The sequence below is a fragment of the Lepisosteus oculatus genome, chromosome 28 (assembly GCF_040954835.1).
Source record: "Lepisosteus oculatus isolate fLepOcu1 chromosome 28, fLepOcu1.hap2, whole genome shotgun sequence".
Taxonomy (NCBI): domain Eukaryota; kingdom Metazoa; phylum Chordata; class Actinopteri; order Semionotiformes; family Lepisosteidae; genus Lepisosteus; species Lepisosteus oculatus.
In genome coordinates this window covers 3,796,292-3,822,908 of record NC_090723.1, presented here as the reverse complement: position 1 = coordinate 3,822,908, position 26,617 = coordinate 3,796,292, and the positions used below count along the sequence as shown (strand labels likewise).

Here is a 26,617-nt window from a genome sequence, read left to right as displayed (position 1 = left end):
TATTGGCAATTCCACATTTGGTGAGTATGTAATAATATAGACAGTATATAATAATAATGGTGACTTCGTAGTTTGTAAAAAAAATCAATGCACAATGGCTGAAGACTGGGACACACAATAGTTAAGGTCAAGGTTCCCAAGTCAGTTGAGCAGGTGGTATTACTGCCCAAGAAGAGACGACAGAAAAAGCCGCTGGTGTCGGGACTATCCTTACAGCAGACACAGTACAGAAGGGTAATTTTGTGTACTGGGATCTTGATCTATTCACAAGTCAACGACAGCTTAGCACAGAGGCATCACAGCGATATTGTACGGTACGTACAATAGGTATTCCAAAATTCTCACGTTAAATCAAATGCCAGATCTATATTACAACCAGAGCCTTAATTATGTGACTTTATTAATAATAATCATTATCATTTGTAAATTTTTCCGTTTGTGTCCACAACCATGATCGGGAGCGACAGTTACACTCAGTGGCCTACCTGTCAGGCTGCTCCAAGGACGTGAATCGATTCTCGGGACCCCTGGGGCTGTCTTCCATCTATTCGCCCAGCCAGAACCATCCTCGGCTCCATATTCTATTGAAAGCAGGTGGGAAGAATGAGACAGGTTGGAACTGTAGGTATTTGACAACCCTGCGGACTGCACACCACAGCCTGATCAAACTGCTCTTGGCGTTTACAGACCGAGAACCCTAATTTTTTGGCCAGTGAGAGTATTGTTCCACAGATCCTCAGGGATTCAACATGCCTGCCCCTATTTAAATTTAGTTCAGTCATTTTTTAGTTTACCCATGCTGTTCTAGTTTCTTACAGAACACCACACATTATTTCGTAACATCTGTGCACTTTACAGTTCTTTCATCATGATGTCACCACTACAATTTGCTACTTTTGTTTTACAAAGGAATGCCACAATAAACATTCAGAAATGAAACCACTGTTTGCTGTTTTGACCCTCTCTTCCTGTCACAAACACACACCTGCCCCAAACTGCTGACACGAAATCCTCTTCACTAATTGTTTTTTTAATCATCTAACCCAAACTTCCTTTCATCTGGGGGTGGAAGGGCTTCTTGTCGTGTTCTGTCCAGCACACACTCACACACACACTCGCACAGCTACAGGTGTTTCACCCAAGGCTAATGAATTAGCTTCCTCTGTGTAAACACACACACAGCTACTGATCAGAAAGCCCCCCACTGCCACAGGCTGCCTGTGCTCTGATTCTGACGATGCCTGGCATGGATTAATACTGCTCCTCTGTAATCAGCACTGCCTCCTGTCCCAGAGCTGCAGTGTTCAGGAGAACAGAAACTGACCTCAATGAATATTAATAATGAAGAAATAATGCATGCAACCTTTCCTGTCCAATATCTTGCAGTATACACTGGGCACACAATAATATTATTACTAATAAGACCTGAGGACTGTTGGATATAAGAGAATCCTTTCATGGGATTTTGTCAGACAAGCTCTGTGGAAGCAGGATTGCCTTCACCGATTCAAACAGTGCTGATAAAGACTGAGGAGCGCCGCTCTGAAGACCATATGAAGAAAACACAGCTGACTAGGGTGCGCACACTTTATGCATCCTGGAAGGATGAAATTTAGTTGTCAGCGCAGCTCATAGACATAAAAGATCACACAAACACAACAACTGCACCAAAACCAGACACTGGCACCACTGATGAACCAATGCAGTGCGCTTTTTCTAAAACAAGAACAGTATAAAAACAGTAAACGTCCGAATTAGGATTGTTTTAGAGTTATTCGGGGCTCAGACAGCAGTGGGCACAAAGGATCTCCTAAACCTCTCCGTGGTGCATCAGGGAGACAAGAAGAAACAGTGAAGAGGCTTTATCCCCGTATGGAGAAGGTGCCACAGATGTCTTCAGGATCCATGTCTGTACGCTGTCCTCGTCAGACCCTAGCTGTGTCCCAGCAAGGGGGCCAAACAGCACTGCTGCACAGGACAAAGTGGGAGCGAATTCCAGCCGTCACCCCTGTGCCCCCCCTCTTCACCCTCATTCCCATTCCCCATCTCCCAGCCCTCTCCCCCCTTCTCTCCACCCAGCTCGGCTCCTTCCTCCCTCCCCCGTCCCCAGGCGAGCTGGATGTGGAAAGAGAGCCGCTGAAAGACGGGCGAGTGTGGAATCCATTACTACAGCACCTATCAATTATCTGTCCCCCAGCGCGCCTCTCATCCAATCACACTCCTGCCCACAGGTTAGCGAATTACAGGCTTGGCAAGGCGGCAAACCACCGCTGAACCTCTTTTTGGCAAATAACTTAGTTTTCCTTTCATTTATACCTGAAGGGAGGTGGGTTCCTCTGAAGGGACTGCTGTGCATCTGTAGATACAGTAAGCAAAGCTGGAGCAACACTTGGTTTGCCAGTCATCCCGCAGGGTGAAGCATACTTGTGTTTAACGTAGAGACTTCTTTTCCCCAGGTACTTGTTCCCTCTTCTTGTCCCAGGTGGGAAATTTGCTTTGCAGGCAGGTAGAAGACATAACACTACACCCAGTACATCTAAGGCAACACAAACCCATTAACTAATAAGAGACATACAGTACGTGCATGATGAGAAAGAGAACAACTTGTGACATAAAATACACAATCAATTGTCCAGATGAAGCAGATTAATAGACAGTCCTGTTGCAGTTGAATCTGGATAGTCTAAGTCAATGCCCAGGTGGAAGGAGCTCAAATTCAGTGTGCAAGGGGTGGTGGTGACGTCATTGATATTACTGGCCTTCTGCACTACTTGTGTGACGTGGATGTCTGACAGCAGTATCTGTTGTGCACACAGAAATAATCTCGCTTTAACAATCCGGCTCAGGCTGTTTTTGCCCGCTACCACTCACCGGTACCAGGCTAGCGCAGTGACTGTTAAGGACACGTTTGCAGCAAGACGGAGCCTGAGCAGTCCGGGGAGCAGAGAGACATCGGCGGGCGCAACGCGGCGTTTCAGCACGAAACAGCTGGCGTTCACCGCGCGCCTGCCGTGTGTGCGTCACGCAGGTGTTGCACGGGGTTCTGACGAACGTTCGGGAGGGATGAAGGCAGCCGGGCTCGTGTTAAGCTCAGCTGCCGCAACTCGCAATTAAACCTGACGTCATTGCCTCAGCTCACACAGTTACTGCACCACCTCATGTTCACCTGTGCAGCTACCCCTTGGTCACCTCTTCACCAAACACGGGGGGTCCTAGCCTCTCCGTCCCATGGCCCTAAGGCAAGCGGGGTTTCGGTAACTTCAATAAACGGTTCTACAGTCACACAGTCTTCAGCTGCTGTCGTTCCTCGTGAATGCCAACTACAACTGCTGTAGGGTAGTTGACCAGCCGCGCTGCGACTATAACAAATCTCTCTAATAACAGTGCAGACGCATAGTTTTTATTTAGAGTTACATTCCTGAACAGTGCCCAAACTGAAAAGGCAGTTCAGGTAAGGATGAACTGAGTGGGTTTTGGTCCCGTCCCAGGGACTCTGAACTCATACTGACCAGAGTTTGGGTGCATTTATTATTTAATAGTTGATTCAAGGATGTGTTTTAACTCAACGCTTCCTTTCATTCTTCACGACATCATCATCGTCATGAGTTACAATGTTGCGGCTTTCCGGTGAACTGAAAACTGAATGATATCGCATACAGCGCGACTTTTAGATAGTCCTATTTTATCGTCTGCACCCGGGAGACTGTACTTTAGTAGGTGAAAGGTTCAGAAACGTTTTGTAGCAGACAAATGTGCCAAGCATCGTCCGTGAGTCACGTTAGGTATACAGATATATCAGCAACAAAATTTGGAGGCAACAAATTCAGCATAAAAGGAATAGAGAGCTAGGAGCTACTAACGTCCCAGAACAAATCTGACAGTCTTTTCCCCCAGATCCAATCCGTCTTTCTTTTAGAGTAGCGCGGTCCCTGCGTGCAGAAGTTATCGATTGCACAAATGAGTGAGAGTCAGTCTGCATTCTCCATCACTTCAACCGCCACCAAAATGCCCCCAGACATTCAAGGATTAGGAGTCTTTCAAACTGTCGCGCAATTGGAAGTTCCTGATGGTCTGAGCGTCGCAGGCGCTGTGCAGAGGTCGGGGAGATTCGGACACGAATTCCGTTGGCAGGCAAGGAAAGAGCGCTCTGCACTACCTGGGGAAAGGACGACAGCAATCGACCTTTAAAAGGTTCTAATTAAACTGAACGAACCGCCTCCATCCGCTTAGGAGCCGAGAGTCAAGAAAGCAGACGAATAGAAACACTGCGCGATACAGGTAAATGAACTACACGGTAATTCAAATGTATTTACACTGAAACGGGAATGTGTCATACAAGTAAATGATGTGCAGTCCCACATATAATCTGCTTAATGAAACATGCAATGACATCACAAGACTATTTACCATAAGAGATTATATGTTGCCAGTTTGAATTGTAATCACATATCTGATAATGGTTGTTAATAATAATAATAATATTAATAATAGGTGTTTAAGGGCATCTACACAATTTACTTATAAGATATTCTTTGAGCAGTATAAAAACACTGAACTTACAGTGCACTTCATGTACCTGTATTTGAAAGCTCTTCTAGAGTTGAGGTTAGTGGCGAGGGGGGGATCAGTTTGAAGTCTAGCTCAATGAATGAAGAGCATGCAGAGATCGGCTGAGCTGAGCCCCCTTCCAGCAGCTCTGGGGAACAGCGCAAGTGATCAGTTGTCCTTGCTCATATTAGCAGTGCTTTGCCAATATTACATGTGAATTGAGCATAAAGAAAAACTGAGGGAGGGCAAACAGGGCCAAGAAATGACCCAGCCATCTTGAGAAGTGTTGCCCCCCCAGGCAGGAGTCAGGCTGGTGTCCTGCCACCCCAGTACTGTGGATCGGAGAGCCGGGCTGCGTCGGGGAGGGGTATTCGCTCCCTTGGAGACAGAAGGCCTCAGGCCAGGCTGATCTCACAGCTGTTTATGTTGTTTCAGATGAAGTTCTAAAGCTCTCATTTCCCTGCCACTTCTGCGTCTCCCACCCCCTTCCTGGGCTCCAAGGATCTGGACCCTGGATTCTCACGCACTGTCCCGTCTGAAGCAGAATGGTGGGGGGGCGGGGGGGGGGGCAGCTCTCTCCCCACCTCTGCAGGGGGAGAGGTGTCAGGCGACACCCCCGGCTTGGATCTTAGGCAGGTGAAGTAGCTGATCTTGGCTCTTGACCCACGTGGAGTATCAGGCACACTTTCCTGTAAATTGAGTGGGTGGGTGGGGGCTGAATTCAGCGGGTGTCCCCATTTTATCCCTTGTGTTAACAAACAAACCAGGGAAAAAAGGGCCTCCAGAAGAAATGAAAACTCCCTGAGCCTCATTCGCTCGCTCGCTCGGCGACGTCTGGCACCAAACCCGAAAGCAAAAAAGACAGAGAAGCTCTGAAAAAGAGCACTGGTGCTCCTGGCTCACTCTCTTTGTCCCAGTTTCTAAGACGACCGGTTTGGCACTGCTGAACACTGTCTGGGCTAGGGTAGAACAGCCCTGGTTACAAATACCACAGCGAAGGTCCTGAACTCCCCACTCAAAACCAAGTTTAAAGCTTCACGGGTTTTTAGCGCCTGTTCTGAAGTGTGTAATAATGCTTTTGAATGTGTCTGACTCAGAGCCCACGTCTTCCCAAAATCACTCCTTCAGATTTAATCCAAACGAGACTTCTGTTAAAATCACTGGTCAGATTTGTATACACTACACTGTAACCACAATAATAATAATAATAATAATAATAATAATAATAATAATAATAATAATAATAATAATAATTGCTTACACTTATATAGCGCTTTTACAATAGATCAATACTTTCAACAAGAAGGAAATTAAATAAAACAGAAACTATCTGCACCTTAGCACTGGCTTTGTTGTGGTGTCCTACAGTAATTACGCAACACTGAGCCTCCGGGCCCAGCAATCTGGGTGCTGTGTATAACTTGGGGGTCTGGAGCCAGGAGGGATGAAGATTAATGTGTTGAATGTGTTGAAATCTGAGTCGGTGAGCTGTAGGCAGCAGAAAGAGTCCGCACACTGGGAAAGAGGCAAGAACGGCTCTCTGAAAAACTGCTCCCAGGCAAACTGCACTGGGTGTCTGGGCCATTAGCTCCGATCCCTCCAAAGTGAGAGCAGTGGTGGTCATTGGTGGTCTAAGGAGGTGGGCAAAGGCATCCCTTTTAAGACCTGTCTGTCCCAGCCACTGACTGGGCTTAAAGGCACTCCGGGCTCAAATACAGACACAATAGTGGCGTCTCCCCACACATGGCCTTCCAGCATTCCAACACCACTACCTGGATGGGAGACCGCCTGGGAAAGCTAAGGTTACTGCTGGAAGGGGTGTTAGTGGGGCCAATAGGGGGCGCTCACCCTGCAGTCTGTGTGGGTGCTAATGCCTCTTTATAGGGATTTGGCACTGTACTGTAAAAAGGCACTGTCCTTCGAATGAGACGTAAAACTCTGTGGTCGTTAAAAAATCCCAGAGAGTTACTCTGGCATGCTGGCCAAATTACCCATTGGCCTTTCCCAATCAAGGCTGCCTAATAACCCCCATCTATAAACTGGCTTCCTCACTCTGTTCTCCTGAGATCTGAGAGCTGGTGTGTGGTGAATTGTACAGGTGGTCTTTGGCAACCGTCACATCATCCACATGGAGGGTACATACTGATGGTGGTGGAGCAGAGTCCCCATTACCTGTAAAGTGCTTTGAGTGGAGTGTTCAGAAAAGCAGATATATATAAATATGCTTATATATTGTAAGTGTAAGGAATTATCATTGTTGTTATAATTATGAAGATTTCGGACCAATGGGCACCACTGAGATAATAGGAATGCAATCTGTCCTTCTCCCTAGACAGTCAGGAAGAACCTGCTGTACAGACAAGTGGACAGAGCTGTGCCAGGTCCAGCCTGACATCCACAACAGCTTTCTTTGAACCCGGGAAACAGTTCAATGCATGCTTTTCAGACGTGCAGATTTTTGCTTTTGAACGTTCCCAGTTTTACAGTCCATAACTCACAGTGATCCCAAGCGCTACTGAACCGTTTCCTGTCAAATCATACAATTATCAAGATGGACGGGCTCTCTCCAGCACAGAAACTCTGCATACTTCAATAAATCACCGCTGCATTCTAGCCCTCGTTTACAAGCTCAAACACCAACATTCCGTCTCGGCTTTCCACAGCCTTGAAACCCTCCGTTCTCATCTTCCATCCTGAAGCACTCCATCGGCGGGCTCTTCCGGAACACTGATACAGTAGGCTGTACATGCATCTTGGCCTTTTGCAATACAGCAGATACTTGCTCACAACTTAACCGTAAAGGGTCAACGCAGCGCATCTAGCAAGAGAGGGTGCAAACCTGAGACACATACAGTATGGGGTAAGTACAGCACTTTGCTTAGGGGTGTAAAACCAGCATCTAAAGCAAGCACCCCGACACACCACAGCACTGAGCACTTGTTCACAAGCGGAGTGGAGTCCACAGTCCTAACCAGCACTCTGTGCTATCCTCACAAGCATGGTTAGCTTAGCTAGACTGCAAAATAAAGTGGGAGGGAGCCAATTTTTAGTGCTTCTTCCAGTTTGGGGTTGTGGGGGACCCAGAGCCTGTCCCAGCAGGCAATGGGCACAAGGCAGGGTACACCACGGACGGGACGCCAGTCCACTGCAGGGCAGACACAAGCACAAAGTTTCCCTGAAGCCAATTAACCAACCAGCGCATCTTTGGGCTGTGACAGGAAACCCATGCAAACAGGGGGCCGACTCCATGAGTACCATAGGTCCAAGTTTGCAGTATAATGAGGGGTGGGTGTATTAATTACCTCAAAGCCACCCTGGATGCAGTGTAGAAAGAGTGCATGAAACCTTCAAGGCTTATCATTCGTGCCCTCTGGTGAGGAGGGTAGCAGTGTCTGTGTCCTGTAACAGGGAGCAGTGGGGCGTGTGTTTCTTTTCAGAGAGGCACGCCAGTGTGTTTGCTCAGTAAGGTCAGGAAGGCTAGACTGAAGTCTCCCAGGGAGCAGGCACCTTATCACACATCTCACTCCCCTCCTTACCCCCCAGCCACCCTGAGAGCACAGATACCTATCAGTCCTCCTTTGTGAAAACCACACATTAACGCAGGTGGATACTTTCAACGTCGTTTCCAACGACCGGCTTGGAGCCGACCATGCAGGGCTGCTGTGTCTCAGGACAGAAGCACACTGAAGTCCGCGATCGGAGAAGGCAAACCCTTCCGAGCTCTGCAGGGCCCAAACCGGGCTCAACGTTCACCTAGCGCCCAGACGGTGCTGCTGTCTGAGATCAGTGAAAGGGTTAAAAGCTACGACGGGGGAAAGCGAGGCAGAGAAGGAGAGAGGGAAGGAGGAAGGAGCAAGAGGGAGGGAGTGGGAATGGAAATACTGCATCAGGTAGGAATTTGGAATGTGAAATGACTAACACACTTGCACAACCCACAACAAGCACATGCACAGCCTGAAGCTAAGAAAGACTTGAGTGCATTTTTTCCTGAAGTGAACTGAGCCAGGAAACTGAGGGAATCGAATGCCAGCAGTTGACCTCCGACAGTGATAAGAAGGCTGACCTGGGGTTCGACTCTGACCTGCAGCTGCTCGGGGACACCGGCTTAAGAGGCCCCCACTCACTCCAGCCTCCAAGCAAGCAATCGCAAAACTGAAGGCAAAGAGCTGCAGCCAAACATAGGACTGCACATTAAATACCAGTCCTTCTTATGTATGCAATTGGGAATTGCAACTTTAAATACCTCTGAGGCTATTTTACTACTCTAAAGAAAATCAGTTTATTGCTGTGAGTAGTGTTGGTGGACCAGTAGGTGGCACTCTTACCACTGCACTTGTATTTCAGGACTAATGCTCCCATATATGACTGGGGACTTTAAAACAAGGTCTTTGCTACACGGTTATTAAAGATCCCACAGTACTGCTAATAAGAGCGTAGAAAAATATATTTGGGCTTGTTTATTCTGGCCTGCCAAAAGCGAATAAGGCTGAATAACAGCTACCACATGTCACCCAGGTGGGTGTAGCTCTTCAGTAGCGGATGAAATTGGTCCCCTTCAATTTGTAAAGAAGATTGTGACACTATGGGATGTAAAAAGTTACAGAAATGCAAATTATTATTACACATTCATTGCTGTTATTTTATTACTGAATTTTTTCAATAAGTAAACCTCCAAGCGCACATTTTACATGCTTTTTGAATTTCAGTATAGTGACATACAGTATGTTAAGGTCCCATTAATGTTCCTCACCAGGAACGAATATTCCCCTGTCATTGACTTCTCGGCTATATAGTGGTCTTATTTAGAATATGCACCACTGCCTAGTCTCCAAGGCTGGTATTCTGCAGATCCTCATGCTGTGTATAAATTTAAACAGTGGACAGACTGAAGATTTGTCAATTTAAGGTTTAAGATCAAAGGGGAAGCTTTTCAAACGCCAGGGCAGAGCATAATCAAAACGATCTCCTCCAGTGGTGCCTGCTTGAAGGACCACACCACAGACTGCACAGCTGGGTGGCGGAGAGCATGACTTCACGTGTCCAGCCTCCCACTGGGGAGAACCCTCCGCGAGCAGGGCAGGGTCTGTTCCTCAATGCCCAGTCTCCAGTGCACCAAGGTCTTTGTGGCCCAACCGCTCCAAAGTGCCTTGGAGAGCCTCACCAGCTGTACGGTGCTGCTCCTCTACACATATGTCAGGCTGCTGGTGTCCGTGTTTTTCTGCCCGGCTGTGTTTAGACACGGTGTGCCTGGCGGCTCTCTCAAGCATGTGTCTCACCAACAGTGGTGAATAAAGAAGCCGCCCTGCACTCTCCTCCACACAATCATGCCCCCAGAGACCTGCCCTGACCCCCTGCTGGGAGAGGCCAGGCTGGATGTCTAGATGTGTGGTTCAGATGCATGTCTAATGAGTAAAGGCAGGTAGATTAGACTAGTTCCAAGCAGCAGTCAGTGGTGAACTCCTCCGTGGACATCACGGGGCTTGGACTACAATTACAACAACGTAGAGAGATTCCAGTTTCCCTCGTTACTGCAAATCAGTGGCACTGAATACGTATAGCTGAGTACTGTTTATCGTACATTATGAATGGAAAGCATGCCTACAAATATAGGTATTGTACCTAAGAGACACCAGAGCTCTAACACTGTGTAAAACTCTGAACAACAATGGCAAAGTCAAAGAATCTTTTATTTGAGCACCATTTTAAAAAATCTTAGCAAGCACAACACGTTGAAATATTTTCCCACGGGCTCAGTATACTCGTGTTAGAGATCAACATGAAACTGATTTCGAATGTTGGACAGAAATAAATAAAACAGTCTCCCTCCTAGGCAAATACTGTAGGTTTTACGACACACCAACCCCCTTCCTCCAACTTATTCTTGCAGTACTCACAAGCCTGCAGAGATCCCCAGCTCGCTGTCTGGGATCTGGGAATGGAGGGGAGATATTGTTCCCATGAGCCAGTGCCGAGCCCTGGGAACACACCTGGGGTTCTGATACAGTTTAGTTTACATTGTCGTGCTCCACTGTGATAGGAAGCAACTTAGAAAAGCAGCTCCCTATCTCTCCCTCTCTCTCACATTGAAAACCCAGCCGCCTGGGCCTCCCCGCTGCTAAATCTGACCTCCACTATAAGCAAAATCAACCATCCCAGACTGATCAACAAGTGCAGCCCAGATAACAGAGCAGAGCGCTGCCTGGGTAGGGCCTCCCAGCACTGACTGTTCTCAGGGAAAGGGAGATCACTGTAAGTTATTCATTAAGAAAGAGGAGGATGTGAATAATTCATTTTTATTTCAAACACCAGTTCCTTGCTCTTATCAAAATGCAGTGTTTGTCCTGGATGCCATCTTCCATCATTTAAAACCTTCCAAGTCACAATGCCAGGCATCAAAAGAGATGCAAGATGATGTGCAGAATGTAGATTAGCATTCCGATTAGATTAATGCATGTCCGAGTGCATGCATTGTCGTCCATAACACAAAACATTACAAGAAAACACACGTGTTTACAAACACGTGTGTTTGTGTTTACAAAAGGTACTTTTGTAAACACACTGTTGTACTGTATGATGCTATATATAATAAAGTAAAACAATGATATCACAGATGTTTTATGCAGACCACATTATTTCTCATATGGGCATGACAGTGTATTTCACTTGTCAGTGCCAATAAGAATCCTACAAATCTTGGTCCAATGAATCTAGTACCCTATTAAATTAAAAATAAAGTAATAAAGTAACCGATGAAGTATCCAGGTCAATCTTATCTCTTATCACTTCATGCAAAACTGAGATACAGACAACTCCCAGTGCAGCATAGCGTGTCAAGAAATCACCCTTTCAGAAAGCCTCCTCACCCACACGACTGTGACACAGTGGCCCCGAGTTTCAGTGCGCACGGCTGACCTGTGATGCCGAGAACAGGATTTATTAACTAAGCCCCGCTCCAAATAAAAAGAGTTTGTTTAATTTAAAATCTGTTCAGTAAAATCTGTTCAATAAGCACGTTCCTTTTTTAACTTCCATTCAATGTAGCTATTATTAGAAAAGTCCAATTGTGATACTTTGCACTAAAATGGTTGTTTAGACCTTCTTCACAATGTGATGATACTCTGTGTTAGTTCTCTCTTCTACTCATCGGGCACATAAAGGGCCAAAATGCGTTGGTGTTTTCCCACGAATATCTTTTGCATTGTCATGTAAAGTCTTCTATTAACTCTGCTTTGAGATCAAGAGTGAATGGTTGTGGGAGTCTGGAACGAGAACCGCCTATGATACTAAACTAATAACACGGGGACCATTAAGATACCACTGGATGAGATCCAAAGATCAATTAGCTACTGACAACGTAACGATCCAGATGGGAAGAAAAAGCCCTCATCTCATTCGAAGTTCTTGTGTTCTCATTCCAAAAGTGTGTTGCCTTCAGTTTTCACACACTGTGCCCATGATATAACACCCACAAGCCTGAAAGGGTCTTGGATGAGTCAAGTGGCATATTTTGCTGACTTCCAAGCGGCTGAGATTGGACTCCCAGGTGGTATGGCCACAGGCGAACGAGGGGAGAAACGGAGAGTGTCAGAGAGCCGGCTGACAGCTGTCTGAGCTGTGATCCCCACTCTCAGACCAGTCTGAAGGGAGCTCCTCAGAATCACATAGGCCTCATGTCTGCAGGGCAGGTATTTCACTGCGAACTGAAAACAGTCAGCATGGGTGGCCACATTTCTTCCAACTTCATTTCATGAAAAAAGAATACTGTGGTGTTGAGTGTACAGATTGAGGTGGGATATTATTAGTAAATGCGGACGGTTTTTTAAGAGCAAAAGGCCAGAAGTATTTTGAGACAACTACAGTATTTCCGATAAATAGCTACTTTTGTGTTGTCTAATTAGGGTTGACCTGCGCCAGTCGTTTTGGGTTTTATTTGCACAGTTTCCCAGTTTCTATTTAATCCGCCATTCAGTGGCTCCCAATACTGTTCAACATTATCAGAACGCCTTAAAGTGAAATTAAGAGGTGGACAAAAGCCTTTCCAAAATTCCAAGACTTCTGAAAGTGCATATAGAGATATGCGAGCCTGAAAGACTGAAACAATAATTTAGAATGAATAATAATAATAATAATTGCTCACACTTATATAGCGCTTTTTCTGGACACTCCACTCAAAGCGCTTTACAGGTAATGGGGATTTGGCCAGGACCCTGGGGTGACACTCCTACTCTTTTCAAGGAACGCCCTGGGATTTTTAATGACCACAGAGAGTCAGGACCTTGGTTTTACGTCTCATCCGAAATCCACAACATGTACAGGGTTTTCATTTTTAGGTATTGCAAATAACGGCCGTCTCCAGCCCTCCCTTCAGCTTTCTTCCATGCTCAAAGCCCACCTGCCTTGCTACCATGGCGGGGCGAACGCTCACGAAGACTAAAGGGAAAGCAAGACGAGCTCAGTGGTGTGAGACTGCGAGGTGTACAGAGGTGCCTTCCTACCCCAGGCGAAGCACATGCTCCCCGGACACGACGTGGGGAGCTCGGGATCCGCGAGAGGCCTCTGCGGCACGTCCAGGCCTCAGTGACGGGTGAGGACTGGCCCAGAGAAGGAGCCTGTCCCCCGAGGCCGAGATTCCCCGCCTGCCCCGGTATTGTTCTGAGGTGACATGTTTTCATGCTGGCGTTGACAAGGGGGCAGATCGCATTTCCCCGCCCCAGGGTGGAGACAGCTGACCTACAGGGACACGAGAGGAGGAGGGCCACCCGAGACCGAGGCAGACCCTGCATTACGGCACTGAGGAGATACCCTGGCAAGACCACGGACCTCGCCCACACCACTCCTGTGTACTGAAAATAAAACCACGAGAAAGATCATGCTGTTGGCAAACAGCGTAATCCTTTCAAAAGGGCCAAAATGCAAACTGCAGGATATAAAGATCCAGAGACCTATTTTGTACCGTATGTGACCCTTTTGAACATCGTAATGTCCTGTAGGATGAAAACATCCACCAACAGAGAATGGCTCAAATTAAGAAGCAGAGAAGTTGTCCAGATATTTACAACTTATAACCAACAAGGTGCAGGCTTGAAACAATAACATCTTTGGCAGATTTCAAGCTAGAACACACCTTAATGCACTTGGTCCTTTGCAACTGGTAGCCCCTGCTCTAAGAGCTACTTAATAAAAGAGAGTTCATGCACTCTACTTTGAAACAAGTGCCAAACAGAATCTGCAAGTTGTTCTGTCCATAATGTGAGAAGTACAATGGGCGCACAGAGAGTTCAAAATCCTGCTGCCACCAGAGGATAGATTGTACCAACCCCCCCTGACCTCAGCACTGATGTCAATGTGCCATACATCATCCGGACAGACCTGGCATATCCTCCTCGCAGCTTCTACACACAGAGGGTGCTCTCCACCCTGAGGGAATTGTTATGACTAGAGAGCAATGCTATCAGGGAGAGCAAGAGCTGGCTTGAACAGCAGTGATTCAGCTCCGAGCAGAAATGAAGTAGGTTCTGTTAAAATGTGTAGCCTGGAGACACCCCTTCATACAGTGTAACACGTGTGCCTCTTTGCGATGGCTTTTGTGCGGTAAACATTATGCATAATCAAAGAGATCAGCAATTAGGCCAGAGAATGCTGCTCTCATACCACCCCCAAGACAAACTAATTCTATTTCAAATTAAAGATAAAGACAGAGGGTGTGAAGTGTAGTTTCGTAGGTATACAGGAATGCCTCAGGATTACCTTATATTACACAATGTCTCCCGTCTGAACGTCTCTTGTTGAAGTGTTGGAAAAAACTTAAACTAGGCGCCAGGAAGCGTCCAAGTCTCCATTCACTCCATAATTGCATTAACAAAACTCGCTAACAATTTAACAACTTTACATTGCATGGATGTTTGCTCATGCCTTTACTCATCTCGAGATGAACGGATTTGTGATGTCCTATTCAGCTCACCCCTGATTTCTGATGTCATTCAATCTATGCAAAACATGAAAGGACATTGACTTCTGCCAATATTTAGCCCCGTGGAAATGCAACCAACGCTCCTAGGATGGTGTTCAGGAAAGCCTAGATGTCAATTACTGTAGCCGAACTAATTTCTGCATTGGGTTAATCATTCAATGTCAAAGGAGTCTTCAGGCACTATTTCAAGCCCAGACACTTAGAAAGCCTTAAGGTTTTGGCTTCTTTCTGGATAAGGGGCTGGAGGTTTCTGGTTTTGAGCATAACTAATGCTGACCATCTTTCAACAAGACAGTCTTGCTAAAAAGACCTACCGGAGTAGCAATATAGGCCAAAGAGAACTCCATCAGCTCCTGACCCCAGTGTGGATCAGCTAATATCCATCCAAACAGTGTGCATGAGTTTCTGCCACTTACATTTCTCCCCAACGCTCCAACGTCTTTCAACCCCTAGCTTTTGAGGCCAGAACCTCTGCACCTGAAAAATAACAAAATAAAATAAAAATTCTGTACAAAGACCCTACAAAGAATATCAATGATTCAATTAATGGATCAATGTGTAGAAACCCTTTGTACAGAATTACATTTTGAATGCTTCGCATGTCCTTCTTTTAGATGACATGGTGGTGCAGTGGTCAGCTTTGCTATCTCGCAGTGCTGGGGATCTACGCCTGGGGCTCTATCCGCATGGAGTTTGCATGTTCTCCCTGTGTTCATGTGGGTTTCCTCTCACAATCCAAAGAAATGCTGGCAGGTTAATTGGCTTCTGGAAAAAAAAAACAGCCCTGGTGTGAATGCGTGCACGTCTGTCTGTGTGTGCCCTGCGATGGACAGACATCCTGCCTTGTGCAGAAATGCTTTCTGGAATAGGCTTTGGGCCACAGTGATGCTGAATTACAAGAGTGGTTTTTGGAAGTGATGTGTCATGTGTTTCAGTCTTTCACGATGTAGACTGATTAAAAATCACCACTGGATATAACAGCAGACAAGCTTAAATTCTAAAATTAGAATGTATGTTTTTTTTGTTCCCAATGAACTACATTCATAGGGTAAACTAACACCTTGCATTCAAATAAAATGGGTCACGCTTAAGAACAGTACTTCTCACTAAGAATATCGGGATTTACTTGGTGGATGCACAGCATTTGCTTATAGCCACAGGCTTGATGTTATTTTTGGAAGCTTGGCAGCCGAACGGCCAGTCTTTCTGATCTTTCTTCTGCTTTTAATCGCAGGTCACCGTTTCAGCAAGACTCCGTCGGTACCTGCCCTACGGGGTTACCGAGATCAGCTGCTCACACGCTTGAACCAACGGTTCTCAAAGATGTACAGTGTTAAGGTAGGTCCTGTGGGAAAACAAGCGCTTTCAAATCCAGTTTTGCCCTTGGAGAGCCTCACACCTCCCAACTTCATAGGGACTCACACATCACGCACGTCTACGCAATGTGTAGGTCCAGCGTTGCAGAACGAAGCGAAGCCGATATTTGGGCTGTAAAACTATTTGGAAATGGCACACTGTTTTATTTTGATATGTTGTAACACTTCAATCACACACAGGCGGCACGTGTTAGTTTTGTATTTGACAACAACGACATCTGTTGGAAACTATTAAAAAAGCGTCCCTTTAGTTTATTGTGAGATACGAGCACAGGCGTAGCAGAATGATAACTCCGGTAAAGGGACTTTTGTTTATATTTACTACTTGCAGCGTTTCATTTATTAAAGGTGCAGGTTATAAAAATATATAAATATAAAAATTGTACTTTTGCAATTAAAATAAAAAATAAATTTGACAACTGTTAATATGAATTGTAATTGTACTGTACTGTTGGCCTCTTACAGTATTGCGGGCATTAATCTTCACTTTCAACCTATAACGCAGTGGGTGAGCAGGACTCTTTCAGACTGAATCTGCTGCGTCAGACTTTGATATCTTCGGGTCACTAATGTTTTACGCAGCAAAAATGCCGCAAAAAAATGTACCTGGCTGTGTTTCTGTCACGACACTGGAATCGGTCGATGGTTTATTAAAAAGCTAAACAAACTTCTCCCTCGCAGAGAGCTACTCGCCGGCTCTGAAGGCTGGTAACCACTGAGACGTTCGAGTCGTTTCTATGTTAGGATAAAAAAAAGGAAGATTAACTTCCCGTATTGCCCTGTCAGAAAAAAAAGATCCGAGTCAGTGTTCCTTTGAGAACTTAAATATGAAAGTCTCTTGTGTACGACCACCATGCCTTACATCGTTAGAAGCATTTTTTGACACTTCAGCCACCGGGTCAATACAGTACCTCCACGTTAACATTCAGGCAGATCCGTGGATGTCTAAGTCAGCAGCCGGGGTCCTTCCGGCTGGTGACGTGTAAAGTATGCCCATCTTCCACGGGGAAAGAGAAACTCAGGGGTCTGGGGGAAATTTTAATCTTATTGCTTCCTAGTATAATTTAACGGTTTTCGACTGGTGTCGCTACGATATTGTGCATTCGTCCAGTGGGACCGTGAAAGAAAATGGAGTCGCTTTATCATCAGACAAATAAGTAAGTGTTTCACAACGTAGCTGCTGCTGTGTGTTAATATAATTCACTGTATTAGAAGTTGTAACGAATACATGTTAAATAAACGTCCGTCTTGCTCTACGATGCCCATTGCAATAGTATGTATTCCTACTAAATATGGAACAATACCCAGATCCTGACATTTGACTTCTTTAAACATGTTCTGTTTTGCTTAATGTCCGTGCAGTATTAATTAATAATTATAATTATAACTTCCCGTTTGTCTCTTTCGACGAGTTAAAACTCTTTCGTAGAATATCGAGAAGAACAGTTATGAGAAAATGTGAGATCGGAAATGTATGAACTGAATGATTTAGCTGACATCTGTTTTCCGAATCACTCGGCCAAGTTCCGTGGAAATGCTTATCACTGAGTCAGCAGCGATTACACAACTATGAACGTGTCCAGATCAATGGAACAATATATTGTTTCACTTAGATGAAAAAAATGTACCCACTTAATAATAAGTAAGATATTGATTGATTAAGGTATTGTTTTGGAGCAGAAAAGCTTAACATACACGCGCATATGCACAGCATTCTCAAGAGAGTGCTTTGGTACGTTCGTTTTTAATAAGGAAAACGTGCCTTATTTATTACCTGTGCATCCGAAATAGGGAACACCGATGATAAATCGGTGTGTTAGTGAATTAATTAAGGAAACAATCAACTGATCGTAGCTGGGATGTTTAGCTTTAAGGTGTGCTTGACTGGAATAAGTCCCTGCCCACACTCGAGGAAGGGCTGGAAAGCGTTGCCCGTTAGTTCTGTCGTGCAGTGACACCTGCTAAATGCAAACATACAGTAAGGTGTGAAATAAAGGTTTGGGATGTTGCAATCCAGCAGACCACCTAGTGCTGTTCTGGGGGCTGTGGCTAATTTGTTTCTCACCTTTCGGTTTCTGTTTTCCCGGACAGACAGATCCAGGAGGTTCAGAGCAGCATGGGGCGACTGGAGACGGTGGATCGTCAGTCCGTTCACTGTGAGTCTGACAGCGGAGCCAGTGTCCACCGCCTCCAAATCCCAGCAGAGTGCTTCCACTTCTGTCTTCCTCACCGTCTGCACATCAGGCAGATCTGATCTGATCTTTAGCCCGTTAAACTCAAATTTTTTGTCCATGTTTAGTGCTGCCCCAGAAGGGTTATACCCAAAGCCAGCTGAGTGCCAGGCTTTTAAAGGAGGTGTTTGTCAAGCTGACTAGTCTAGCTGGCTCAGACTGGCTGTGAAAGGGCATCAGCATTAACTGGATAGCAACACGTGTGTGATGATCAGATGACAGGGGAACAGATGAAGCCGATCAGAACAAAACTGATATCTTAATTGTAAGAGGTCTGAGTTTCTAATGTAAAAACAAATGCACAAACTAGAATCCCATTAAAATCAAACAAAAACAACAACAGCAGTAAATGAGATTACCATCACTTCCAAAGCACAGATGATTCGGTTTCAATCTCTAGTTTTTGGATCAGGACACTGGCTGTACAAAATGCTGTGTCTAACTGTATGTAGCTACAACTCTTTATTTTTCCACATCAAACATTTAATGTCTAATATGCACAGAGACTCTGTGACTGAAATTCTCAATTAACTGGGAACTAAAGATGCACTCTTAAAAGTAGTGTTTAAAATAAAACCAAGAGTTTTAATATTACCGTGTGTGATTAAGGACAACACAGTCTGTGTACTTTTTACAGCAAGCCAGAATATTGGGGGAAATGGTGCCCACACAGACTATGCTGACCTAAAATGTGTCTTTGAACTCTATCTTTCGCCACAAATTCTGTAAGTGAATCATTACGTGGTACCTTAGACAGCAGGTTCCCCAGGGCCAGGATAGACAGAGTGTCAGGTTTCATCCAGTCCAGGTTTTCTTTCCACAACACGGCAAGTCTGCCTTTGTGATCCTGTTTAGAAGACACTTTTGTTCCCATACAGCCATTCAGATACTGATATTACAATGCTGCCTCCCTGTCTTTACGAGAAACTACAGCCTACTGGGTATGAAAGTGACATTTTCATGCTGACAGTTGACCGTTCTGAAAAGGTGTAATCTGATATAGGAAGATTTCTAAATTTATTAACTGATGATGTAATGATTGGACAGCATCTCAACACTATTTTTTTTTCCCACCATTTTCTGCCGTTTCCAGAAGTCTAGACTCTGTACTATTAATAATCAGGGACGGCCCTGAGAAAGGGACTGTCCTGGCGGGGCCGTGTTTCTGGGTGCTGCCCAGTGCTTTCCTCTCTCAGCTGCCCACTCTCCAGATTGTTTTCCGTGGTGGGCGGCGTGTGCCGAGCCAGGCTGGTGCCAGTGCAGGAAGTGGGAGGAGAGGGGGAGAAGCAGGCCGAGATAAAGACTCTGCGCTCTGGCTGCTGGTCAGCATCTGAAGACCTGAGCCTCAAAAAGAACTGCAGCTCACTAGGCTGCTTCAGAGCCTGGAGATCTGGGCAGTTGGGAACTGTTGTGAATATCCTACATATTAAGATAAGATTAGATCACTTTATTAGCCATATACAATTTCTTGCATTAGGAATTCATCTTTTCGCAGCCTGCTCTCCATGAGACACAGACACACAGACACACAGACAGGGAGAGAGCCTGGGGTCAGAGCGCAGGGTCAGCCATTGTACAGCGCCCCTGGAGCCGTTGGGGTTAAGGGCCTTGCTCAGGGGCCCAACGGAGTAGGATTCCTCTGCCGGCTGCGGGATACGAACCGGTAACCTTCCAGTCACAGGCGCAGATCCTTAACCACAGTGCCACCGCTCCGCCCCATATCATGTATTCATGTATATGAACGCCTGTTTTATCCAAAGCTATTTACATAACACCTTTACACAACCAGGTATTGTACCGATACAACATGAGTGAAGTTGGTTCAAAGGCTGTGTGGGATTTGAACCCACAACCTTCCAGGCAGAATATCAGAGCCTGAACCTCTGCTCCACCCTGCTGGCTGATTTCCCCATTTCTCCCAGGAACTCAGTGCAATCCTGGATCATGCCCATTCCCAGATATTTCCTCATTATTAGAAGGGAAAAGAAAGACTAGGGATATGCATCAAGGAGTTAAAAATAATGGAATTTAATGCCAGAAACCTGCTTACAAACCCTCTATGATAGGATAGTAGAGAGGGCAGTGATTTAGTATTGTATACAGAGATGCCTGTAGTTGATTCTTCTAGTCAGACATTTTTCTGAAACTGCACTCATGGATGAATGCATACCCATGGACAACAGCACTGTGTGCCAAAGGCCACTGACGGTACTACTGCCCAACGAGGGGGCACGCAGGAGCTTCACCAGCACACGTGCCTGCTGGGGTGGTCCCTCAGCACGCAGCTGCTGTGCCCCTGTAAGGGAAGATGCAGACAAACAGCGTGTGGAGCTCGTGGAGGGCTCCTGTCTTCACCCTCCTCTCTCTCCGCAGTGGTGGAGAACGAGCTGCAGGCGCGAATCGACCAGATCTTCAGCAGCCTGGAGAGGCTGGAGATCCTGGCGGGCAAGGAGACGCCCAGCCGGCGCCAGAACGCCAAACTGTGAGTCCCAGCCGGCCCCTTCCCAGATCTCCTGTTCACCACACCTGCGGGCTACAGGCTTCCTCTCACACAATACCTGCACTGATGTAGCGGGTTTCCCCATCCTAGAGCCCTTCACATATGAGGGAGCCCATTTCACCCACCCACCCACCTGGGCTGGGGGGCAGGCCAGCAGCCTCTTTACAAAAACCCCACACACATCTAGTCTTTAGTGGGACTTTGTGATGTGGCAATTGTTCATGTGCACACAATCACCTAACAAAAGCCAGAAAGTAACCTGAAGGCCATGTGCCTGTCCTGTGGAACTGGGTTGCCATGTTGGAAGATGCCATGGCAGGTTCTGGTGTTGTGTGCTCTTTAGGCGAACTCTGCAGCCCCGCCAGGCTCCAGCCGTTTGAAGTGACCCCTCTGTCTCTCCCCCCTCCCCCCCCGTCCAGACGAGTGGACCAGCTGAAGTACGACGTCCAGCACCTGCAGTCGGCCCTGCGCAACTTCCAGCACCGCCGCTACACCCGCGAGGCCCAGGAGCGAGAGAGGGAGGAGCTGCTGACCCGGTCCTTCACCACCAACGTCAGTACCGCGGCCGCACCAGACCCGAACACACAGATGTTTCCCCGCCTCACGGGAGTGAAGCACCAGAGCCGTGCAGACGGGGAGAGCTGGCTTTCAGATCCTGCCCAGAACGCAGAGCAGAGGCAGTAGTCTCTTTAAAAACAAGTCCAGCAGCCACAGAGAAATGCAGTGATGTATTGATGATGTCGTGTATTGACGATCAGTTCTGTCAGGAATCAACCAGCCTTGCTATCAATGGTTGTGGGGATGTGGAACCATCTGGTTGAAGCCGATTCTCTGGCTTCTTTCAAGAACTAGCTGGATGAGTGAACTTGAGTAATCAAACTAGCCAGGTGGGCTGCAGGACCTGCTCGTATTTAACTTAATGCTATGTGGTACCTGGGCTAGACACCTGCTATTTGCCTTTTGCAGACGGGACTAAGATTGAACTTTTTATCAACTGTCTGCAAACCTTTCACATGTTGAGCCTCGGTGCGTCACTCCACACTTCGGCAGGCTACACAGATTGAAGCTGCTGTACTCGGCAGAACGCTTCAGAGGCCTCGACTGGCTACATGATTGTAGCGGGCGAGGCCGGGACAGTGGAACGGCAAACGTGAGAAAGCCTTTACCTGGCACAGTGCAGCAGGCGGAGAAGCGGCCGAGGCAGCTGAGCAGTCGCTGACCCTGCGCTGTGATCCCTCCCTCCCTCCCTGCAGGACGCCGACACCTCCATCCCCATAGACGAGACCCTGCAGTTCAGCTCCTCCCTGAACAGCGCCCACCGAGGAATGGACGAGCTGCTGAACAGCGGGAGCAGCATCCTGGACAACCTGCGGAACCAGAGGGGCACGCTCAAGGTGGGCCTCGCACACACACATTCGTCCCAGCATGCCCAGCACAGAGCTGGTCGTAGTGGCAGAGGGGGGCTGACCTGGGCTCCTGAACTGTACGCGCCACACTAACAAAAACAAAATAGAGGAGCCCGCATTGTTGAAGGGAGCAGAGGCTGTTGGGGCTCAGTTCTCAGCCGTGACACGCTTAGGGTTCAGTGTTCCTTATTCACATAAATTACCAGCATCTCATCCAAAATTGAATTAGAATCAACGTGAGATGTGAAGGCTGGGGCGAGGGCTCCACTCTGTTATTTAGAATAAATGGGGAAAGTGTCCCTCACAGTGGATGATGTTAAAAAAAATAGTTCCTTTCAGTAATTTCCACATTCCACACTCTGTAGCCTTGAAACAATCAGACCTAAAACTTTTACCCAAATCTGTTACAACAGAACAAAAAGGATATTCAGGGAAAGTCAGATATCTATCAAACAGGTTTATTAGAAATTTTGGGCAGAAACCCTAAATGGGCGCAAAATAACAACTCTTAATGAAACATCTCTTCAAAGTTTCCATTCAGCAGAAGAACACGTTTTCCTCTCTTTTGTAGCAGGAACTAGAGAAACCGTACCTGTCAGTCCATTCGAAGTCCAGAGTGTTTCCTGCGCTCATGATCCATGGAGAGTAGCAATCCCAGAGCCCAGATAAGAGGAGCAGTGTGTAATCCGGAGTTCTGTCTGGAACAAAAACTCCAACAATTTCTTCCACAGTCATTCCTTAAGCTGATGTCAAGAATGTGAGGAGCAGAAAGTTTTATTAGTCCTCCACATATGGTCTACCCCCGGGAAACAAAAGACAAGCCCTTGTGTAGCTGCACTGGCACCAGGGAGACTTAACAGCTGTCAACAGTGCTCTTTGAGAAGCTATTGTTCATTGTTGCTGCCTAAATCGGGGACCATTTGTTTGGGAGGTCGATACAACACCAATGAAGAGAGATGGTATTTGTGCCATGATTATTATATTACTGTATTCCGCGGGCGGTAGTGGTTCCAATTTGTCCATTTGTCCAGGGGTTTCTTAGCTTAGTGCATAACCGAGCTGTGCAGCACATTATTGTGAGTATCAAGGAAATGAAATGACTAAATGGTTCTCTTGGCCCTGAAACCCTGTAGGGGACTCTGGAGGAAGGGCCACGGCGATCGTGCACCCCGGCCCGGGGCCGTTCGCCGGTGGCATCGGGGGTTTGTGGATGCCGCTGTGGCACGGCGTGTGTTAACAGGCTGGGAGCTGACGGCATGTTTCCAGGGAGAGCCCTCTTCCTGAGCCGCTCCTGGGCTCCGGTTATCTGGGTGTGTCCCTTCTGGGGTGCGGTTGTTTGACTCCAGACTGTCCTGGCCATGAGAAACTTGTGGAAAAGGAGAAAGAGGGCAGAAGTAAGAGATAAAGCAGCGGGATCCTCTGGGGGGGGTTCGGACCGAGCGCGCACAAGGTGCATCTGACAGGGCCAGAGCAGGGGACGCACAGAGCCGCTCATTCTCCCCAGACCAGATCCACACGCTGAGCCCCCCCTGCGCAGGCAAGAGCACACAGAGTTTGGTCCTTTGTGTCTGCCACTCTGGGGACAAAAGAGTGCAAAACAAATAGGAAAATGTGGTAGAGACAGTAAATATAAGACAAATAGATTCAAGGAATAGCGACAATTAGGGGTGTGTGAAAAGCAGACAATCTGGTGTCCCATCAAGTAATAACTCGATGAGATTATCAAGTCAATTAGCTGCTGGCAGCTCAGCAAGATAGACGGAGCGGGTGGTTTCCTCTAGTTTATAACTTCTGTTTTAATCTCTGTCCCCCCACCAGGGCACCCATAAGAAGATTCTGGATGTGGTGAACATGCTGGGGCTGTCCAACACTGTGATGAGGCTGATCGAGAAGAGGGCTTTCCAGGACAAGTTCATCATGATGGGGGGCATGCTGGTCACATGTGTGGTCATGTTCCTGGTGGTGAAATACCTGAGCTGAGGTCTGCCCTCCTCTGCCCGTCCTCCCACTCACTGCCATCTCAAGGACAGCCCCGACAAACACACTCCTCGTCTACCTGGGGGACACTCAAGGAAAAAAAAAAAAAGTGGATCACATACAATGGCCTCGATGGACGAAACTTTCTCATCTCTTTTTCTCCATGTTTTCCTCCATTGTCTCTGAGCCGATCTTCTAAAACAGATGCGTTGTAGAACAGCTGAGAGGGAAGGAGGACCAATTGCTCAGTATTGTGTTCAGAAACGCAGTCGCACAGCCAGCTTGGCCACAGCTCTCCTGCTGCAGGAGTGGGCGGAAGAGCCTGGGCTTGCAGCTTAACGAGTAAGTGTTAAGTGCTAATGGGAGAGGAATCGCCAGAATCTTGTAATTACATTGTACATATCCACTGTCTGTCCTGGCTCCCTTCTCCCCTGGGGTTCCTCTCCTGTCGGAATTCAGAGACCGATACGGTGAGAGCAGCAGGGCCTTTGCAACATGTGGAACAGTGAAGCTGAACTGAAGCCAGCAGGAGAATCGGGCTCATTGGTGCCTCCTGTTGACCGACCTCATCCATCTGTTCGCGGACCTCACCTGTCCTAGAGGGAGGTATCGCGATATTTCCACTTTCTCCATTGTTCCACATTTCTTGCGTACCTGTGCGCTCTGTATGATTCTGCCATTTCAACTACAGTTGAATAACGTAAGGAAAAGACTTCTCAGAGCTCGCGGTCATAAATTGTATGGTGGTCGAGCAATGTAGATTTAGAGGGAGTCCACAATTAACAATTAACAATTTATAGGACAGAAGAAACTTGCGTTTAAATAAATCAAATGTTAAGTGAACTGTATGATTTGTTTTCGCTGTTCTGCATGATCTCATTACTTCGATCCTAAACATGGTTAAAATTATTTTCAGAATTTGCCTTCTAAAAATGAGGATGAGCCACACAGCACCGATTGAACTGAGGCTTCGTGCACAGGCAGAACAGCGCTTTGACCAGCGCGGCCTAGTCTGTGAACTAGTTCCTTTAATTACTTCTGTTTGGAGCTGTAATGAGATCAGTGCTTCCAGGTTTTGGCACATAATTGAAAAGTGAAATTAAAGAAACTGCATATCTGTGAGGCATCTTCATTTTTGGTGGAAGACCCTGGGGTCTCAGTGCAAGGAAAACATTCACTGCATGTTGAACCAACGCATCCCTGCTTCTCAGAAAAGAAAATGAAATATTGGAATTTAATAAAACGCATAAGTAGTTTAATACAAGTACAAGATGAAAAAGGCTGAGGAATGCCAGTCATGATACCCTGTGGCGAGCTGTATTAATAAAGCGGATCGCTGCTGCACTGCAGGCGGTTACAGCCATGGCAGTGTCTTTCAGGAATTCGTGGTGGGAAGGATGTGCACGCACTCGCCGTCTCTCCCTGATTTCCTTTACGGTGGAGAAAGTTCCGACCCGCGTGGAGGCGAACAGAAGCCGGCAGCCAGAAGGAAACGAGAGATCGGGCAGAGTCAGGCCGCTGGCTGCGCTGCTGCTCTGGGGGCGAGTGGATGTGCAGTCCTTCCCACTACAAACTCCTCAGGGCTTGTTTTTTCACTCTTCATTTTTTTTGTGGAATCCATCCATTTCCTGACAGCTGTAGCCAGCTTGGTGTCACATGGAGTCTATCCCAGCAAACAGTGGGCACAAGGTGGGCTACACCCAGGGCAGGACAACAATCCATCAGACAGACACCTACACTTTTCCCAGAAGCCAGTTCACCTACAAGTATGCAAGTTGGGGCACCCAGAAGAAACCCACACGTACAAACCGACATCTTTTTGTATAACAAAGTCTCATAAATGCTACCATTCATATTCATACGTGCCTTGTCCATGATTTTCCGTATTCAGCGTTGTCTGCTATTTACTGTACTAAAATGCCAGGACTCCTCTTACTGGTTATGAATGTAGTGACTGGAGCTGCCAACCCCATGGAAACATCAACTATTGGTACAGAGAATGTCTCCCTCAATTGTGTGCAGAAGTCATCCTTAAGGCACGTAAAATCGCACCAGAACCAACAGTGGTGGTTTGAAAATAATTCATTTGCAATGCGTTTCAACACCGTGCATTGTAACAGAATGGTTAATATCTTCTACTGGGATGCATTTGTACTTGCACTTGACCTCGGTGGCTGTTCCAGTTTTAAACCGTTAACTCCAGACTGGCAGGAAAACCAGTATAAAGGTGTGAATTCACCCCCCCACCTCCCATAGGAGCAGACATCTTACCGGATATCAGGTGCAAGTCCATGTGTCGCTGGCTCCCCCCTCCGCGCAGCTCTTCAGACCCCCAGGGGTTTCCTCTCCGGGGCCTCTTCTGTCAGAGCTGCCAGCAACACCTCCCCCCCCAGAGACTAAAGCTGGGAGAGACCGAGCCCTTGCAGGACAGGAACGTGCCGGTTTGCGGAACCCCGACTCGTCAAGATGAAAGACGGAACACTCATGTCTCCCGGTACAGGCTGGGGGGGGTCAGCCATCCAGGAGCTGTGTGAAGCTGAACCCCAGAATAATAGATCACTGTAGATCCACCCTGATGATGAGTACCCAAATAGATCAGACCAAGTGCC

At 46.9% G+C, this 26,617-nt stretch overlaps 1 protein-coding gene and 1 long non-coding RNA gene across 2 annotated transcripts; one reads left to right on the top strand and one right to left on the bottom strand.

Moving 5' to 3' along the window:
• Positions 1-459: 459 nt before the first annotated feature.
• On the bottom strand, positions 460-16,615 carry LOC107079239 (uncharacterized). Its single transcript, XR_001480188.2, has 4 exons — positions 16,501-16,615; positions 15,102-15,283; positions 14,935-14,995; positions 460-581 (listed from the first exon to the last, which is right to left on the bottom strand). It is a non-coding gene; the product is annotated as an uncharacterized lncRNA (long non-coding RNA).
• gosr2 (golgi SNAP receptor complex member 2) lies at positions 16,602-25,128 on the top strand. The gene is made up of 6 exons (XM_006638129.3): positions 16,602-17,051; positions 17,986-18,050; positions 20,499-20,607; positions 21,045-21,177; positions 21,879-22,019; positions 23,850-25,128. Exons 1-6 carry the CDS (start codon positions 17,023-17,025, stop codon positions 24,009-24,011), a joined length of 639 nt encoding a protein of 212 aa, XP_006638192.1. The 5' UTR covers positions 16,602-17,022; the 3' UTR covers positions 24,012-25,128.
• The last annotated feature ends 1,489 nt before the right edge of the window (positions 25,129-26,617 follow it).